Raw genomic sequence first — 5,670 nt, 5'->3', positions numbered from 1 at the left:
CAAGTGGGAATACAAGACCTTGACCTTGACAAATATGACTACTATTTTGCTTTAAACTGCTTTCTATTACCAAATGTTTTAAATATTGTTTACAGTGCAGAGCATCTCAGTTTGTGTGCTTTGTAAAGGAAAAGTAACTTATTACTGGTAGATTATCTTGAGCGTTTTATGTCACTTCTGAAACTTTTCACCATACAGGCTCCGGTTCAGTGGTTTTTCAGTGTTGTCTTGGATGACCGTTGCTGGACCATGGGCTCCCCATCCTACTTCCCTGCGCGCTCTGTGCTGTTCCGGAAGGAAACGAGTGGAGTGACATATCGTGTCCCAGCTTTGATCTTCCTGCCGCGCTCCTCCTGCTTCCTGGCCTTCTGTGAAGAGAGGCTGAGCCCCGCAGACTCCCAGGCCCACCTCCTCGTCATGCGCAAAGGCACCTTCTACAGGAACTACGTGGAGGTCTGATAAGACCCTTACTCACTCTTACATCTCTACATATTTAAAAAGCTATACAACACAAAACCAAGCTGTCTGAAAATCTAAACTCCAAATCAGAAATGTGGAAACACAGCTTTTCAAAATGGTTGAATACAAATCTCTCTTGGTTTGCAAAACCCCAAGATAATTAACATTAGTTAATTTAGCACAACTTCAATTTAGGCCATAAATGTCAATAATCTGTTAAAATTGACAAAAAATCTCATGTATACAATATTTCTGATAATGCTACTCTTTGTTAGCACCCCTATGGGATTTCCACTAGTATGTTAGCGTTAATCTAATGCTTGTGTGCATAAACATATTTTGGCCATTATACATTAAATGCAGACATATGAAGCTTGTAAAAGACATTGACATTTGTTTTATCTTTTACGTATCAGTTTTACAGTGACTCGTTTAGTAACTTTAACTGTTTTTGTTTCTTAACTGTTTTTATTCTTTTAACTAACTGAAACCTGGTTAAACGATGACTTGTCACTGACGTATCCAGAACTTCCAGCAGGCCTAAAGTGATTCTTCTGCACCTCGAAAAATAAAACATGATTGATAGATTCCTGTCAGTTCTTGATTATGTTGGTAGTTAATCCAATATATGAGGCCTTCTGTCTATCTAATAAAGCCCCAGCCAATAGGAGAGCTTGACTGGCTCTATCTATCTGGATTCCACAGAGAAAAAAAATCTGATTGGATCATTTTCCGCTGGGTGTTTAAAGGTCTGAACTCTTTTGTTTCCAGCCAAAATATAATTGGATAAAAGTATTACTACAATACTTGTGGAGTTTTTAAATACAAAAAGCATGAAGATATTAGTGAATAATAATAAACTAGAAAATTTCCCCACTGCTTTCTATCTCCTTGTTGTGATGTTAACAGGTAAATTTTTGAAGTGTTTCAATTATGTGTCTGACAACAGTTTAGAAAAGAAAACTGTCCAATCATTATTCAGACAAAACTGCTCTTCATACCAAGGAAGACATTTTAATATACAAGCTTAGCGATGAAACTAAATATTACCCAAGTATAAGGAAGCAGCTGTTTTATGCAAACTAGAGCTCAGCAGGTACTTTTTCCTACTTAAACAAATAATAACAGAGAAGAATTCAAATTAAAAGCGTGCAAGAACTTTATAAACACCTGAAGTCCTCACAAACTAGACTTGTCTTCAGTCTCATTAAGGCTTCACTTCAACTTCTGTACCTTTCATTTCTCTTTTCATCGCCTTCCCTCCTTTCCTGGTTGTAGTGGGAAGACATGCGAGTCCTGAGCACAGCCTGTCTGAAAGGCCATCGCTCGATGAACCCGTGTCCCGTCTATGACGCGTTCACAGGAACGCTCTTCCTCTTCTTCATCGCTGTCCTGGGTCACACCAGCGAGTCGTACCAGCTGGTGACGGGCAAGAACGTGACCAGGCTCTGCTACGTGTTCAGTGATGACCATGGAGAAACCTGGAGTCCTGCTGTTGACCTCACTCAGAAAGTCATAGGGGACACCATCAAAGGTGAGGCTTCTGGAGCTGTATGGACACCAAAGGTCAGAGAAAACTGACCATAGTGCTCACACAAACACAAACAAACCCAAACATAGAGTTAGTGTTCAGTACCTGTATGTGATTACTGGGAGTCTCTAGAACCTTCTCTTCCATTCGTGCTGTTCTAGAATGCCCCCCCACCCATTCACACTGTTTAGAATGTTTCCTTCCATTTGCACAGTTCTAGAATGTTCTCCTCCATTCAAACTGTTCTAGAATGTAATCCATTGACACTGTTCTAGATTGTTTCCCTCCATTCACACAGTTATAGAATGTTTCACTCCATTTTCCACAGTTCTAGAATGTTTCCCTCCATTCACACAGTTCTAGAATATTCCCCTCCATTCACAGTGTTTTAGAATGTTCCCTTCCATTCACACTGTTCTAGAATGTTTCCCTCCATTCACACTGTTCTAGAATGTTCCCATCCATTTACACTGTTCTAAAATATTCCCTTCCATTTGCACTGTTCTAGAATGTTTACCCCTGTCACCCTGTTCTGGAATGCTCTCCTTCATTCACACTGTGTAGAATGTTACCCTCCATTCACACTGTTCTAGAATGTTGTCCTCCATTTATACTGTTTTAGAATGTTCCTTTCCATTCACAGTATTGTAGAACATTCTTCTTAATTCACACTGTTTAGAACATTTCTACTGTTCTAAAATATTCCAATTGGTTTACACTGTTCTAGAATATTCTCCCACATTTATGCAGTCCTAGAATGTTTTCCTTTGTTCACACTGTTCTAGAATAATAACAGCCGTCTTTGTGAAGAGGTGTGGATGGTTTTCACAGCAGGGGGCTCCTACCCCTCCCCTTTCACCCTTCATTGCTCACTACCAGCTCAACAGAGTCACAACATTTCACACTTATAGAGACAACACTGTCTGAGTTAATCGGATAACAGATATACACACTTTTTATCTGGTTAAATTAATCAAATATATCCAAATCATTTTCTGTTCCATCAGTGAAATGACCACTAGGGGGCTACAGAATGAGGCTACTCTATCAACTATTATTCATACAATTGAGCAATAGAAACTTTGCCTCGATTATTTTCATACTTACTGTCTTTGCAACAAACGATTTCTTTATTTATGTTGCAATGAAACAGTAAAAGCCACATTGCCCCCTATGCTTCATGTAGCGTATTGCAAAAAACATCAATGTCAGCTTTTCCATATTTAACATCGATTCTGAATAGGTTTTGTTGATTTTGTTTTGTCTTGCCCTGTAGAGTGGGCTACTTTTGCTCTTGGTCCAGGCCATGGGATCCAGCTGAAGTCTGGCCGTCTGCTTATCCCAGCCTACACCTACCACATCGACTGCAAAGAGTGCTTCAACAAGGTGTGCACAACCACGCCCCACTCCTTCTGTTTCCACAGCGACACGCATGGGAGAGTGTGGCGCTTTGGGGAGGTGGTCCCAGGGCCTGAGTGCGTGGAGTGTCAGATGGTGTCCGTGGACGAGGAGGATGGGACCAACATACTCTACTGTAATGCCCGCAGTACTCTAGGATGCCGTGTGCAGGCCTTGAGTTTCGACGATGGAGCTGTGTTCCAGGAAGGCCAACTGGTCCAAAAGCTTGTGGAGCCCAGAAATGGTTGCCATGGCAGTGTGGTTGGCTTTCCGGCCCCCTTGCTTCTCCTACAGAACTCCCCCAAGCTTCTCAGGCGGATAACGTCCGCAGTTGGCCCACCTTCGGCTACTTCTGTTTCCATAAAAAAACCCTCCCAGAACTTTCTGACACCTACGTGGGTGGTATATGCGCACCCGACCGGTCCTGGTCGACGTGATCTGGGTTTGTATCTCAACATCCGGCCCCGGGAACCAGACAGCTGGACAGGGCCATGGGTCATCTACGAGGGGCCCAGTGCCTACTCGGACCTGGCCTACCTAGAGCTCCAGTCTGATGGGACCCCACCGGTCATTGCGTTCGCCTGCTTGTTTGAGAACGGCACAAGGACGGCCTGCGATGAGATTTCCTTCTGCATTTTCACCTTGTTCGAGCTCATTGACAACATTCCTCGCAACAAACCACACCTGAGTGGTGTGACCTCCAAAAATAGGACCAGGAAGAAGAGGAGGAGAATGTGTGAGTTCTGCAGGGTGTGCTAATTAAGCATGGGGAAGCAAAAGACATTGCTTAGATATCAAAGCTGATGTTCAAAAGTGTGTAAAAGTCAGATACCACCTCTCTGACTTTTTCAGTACTGTAAACATTTTATCTAATAGATCTATTGGTGCTACTGTATAGTAGAGGTCTGATTATTAATACCCACCTGATTTAACCATTAATCACGTCCACCTGCACCTGAAAAATCTAGTGTGAGTCTTTCCCACTCCCGCCCGCAAAACCTACGCTCCCAGAAATAAAGGAATGAGACTGTCATTGGGGCAGTGCCCCTCTTGTCACTGGGTTGGTACCCTCAGTACCTTTAGTCAGGGAACATAATTGTACCATAATCCATTGAAATTATATTTTCTAAGTTGTACTGACTCCACACGCCCCGTCTCTTCTCCAGGTTTTTTATTTTATTGTTCTGTTTTAAAACATTTGGGTATGAAAAGGTACAAATCTGTACTTTACACCTGGAAAAACTTATTTCAGGTTCACAATTGGACCTTAAAACCACTGTTGTACCTTTGAGAGAACACTTACATTGTTTGTACCTTGATGAATGAAAAACGTACCTGCACAGAATCTTTATTTATAACAGTGTAGCACCAGTTTCTGGTTTTGGTTTTCACACACCAAGCCCACCCGCACCTGCCTACTTTGGGCAAAGCATGTGGTCCTCATCAGCTCCTGCCTGTGGCTGCTGTAATCTACTCCATGTAGGACGTGCCGCACAAACCTCGTGACATCGCAGCTCCGCACACCCAGCAGCACAAATAAACATTTCAATGTTGGCAAAAGAAAAGTAAATATTTTGTGTATTTTAGGCAAATCAAAGCCACGTGAACTTGAACATGTTGCCACAAAATGAGCGTCGCGATTTACTGTCGACAGACAAGCAGGCAGCACCACAGGCAACAACAACAACAACAAAAAAACAGCGTAGCAGCTTGGCTTCACTACTAATATTTATCTGTGTTCGCATTAAATTGTTAGCTAATTACTCTATTAGACTTCTACAAGCCAGCTGAAATTAAATTAAAGCCAAAACGGAGACGGAGGCTGCAGCACAGGTTAAAAAGCCAAAAGAGTTTTTATGGAAAAAGTCAGGTTGATTTTATGCATAGATACTTTCTGGATGCTCTACAGCTTCATGTGTTTTGCCGCTTGTGACTGCTAATGTATTTTTCTCTGCTGCACACTTGCAGCCCTTTTGTTGCTTGCCTGTTCGTGTCTACATCAGCCAGTTATTGTCTAAGCCCGCCCTGCAGCCAGCCATAATACCCACCTGCACGAGCCCATTTACCTGCAATGACTGCGGTGCCTCAAAGTGAATCACGCCTACAAATTATTTAGCAGATCATGCAGTTCCCATAGGAGAACCCACCTTGTGCAGATCTCTGCTGTATAGCACGTGCTTGTAGGCCTATGCAGTGTGGGCCTAAACGTTTTGTGTAGGAGTTTTTAATATAGATATTTAATTGTGCTGTTTAATATTGCAGCTGTCACGTAAGCAACAACA

At 42.5% G+C, this 5,670-nt stretch overlaps 1 protein-coding gene across 1 annotated transcript; it reads left to right on the top strand.

Moving 5' to 3' along the window:
* The first annotated feature begins 249 nt into the window (after positions 1 to 249).
* Positions 250 to 4,147, top strand: neu4 (sialidase 4). Its single transcript, XM_036556414.1, has 3 exons — positions 250 to 453; positions 1,738 to 1,993; positions 3,267 to 4,147. Exons 1-3 carry the CDS (start codon positions 250 to 252, stop codon positions 4,145 to 4,147), a joined length of 1,341 nt encoding a protein of 446 aa, XP_036412307.1.
* The last annotated feature ends 1,523 nt before the right edge of the window (positions 4,148 to 5,670 follow it).

Source organism: Colossoma macropomum, unplaced genomic scaffold (assembly GCF_904425465.1).
Source record: "Colossoma macropomum unplaced genomic scaffold, Colossoma_macropomum, whole genome shotgun sequence".
Taxonomy (NCBI): Eukaryota; Metazoa; Chordata; class Actinopteri; order Characiformes; family Serrasalmidae; genus Colossoma; species Colossoma macropomum.
Note: the sequence above shows the minus strand (reverse complement) of the source record. Positions and strands in the feature narration are given on the sequence as shown.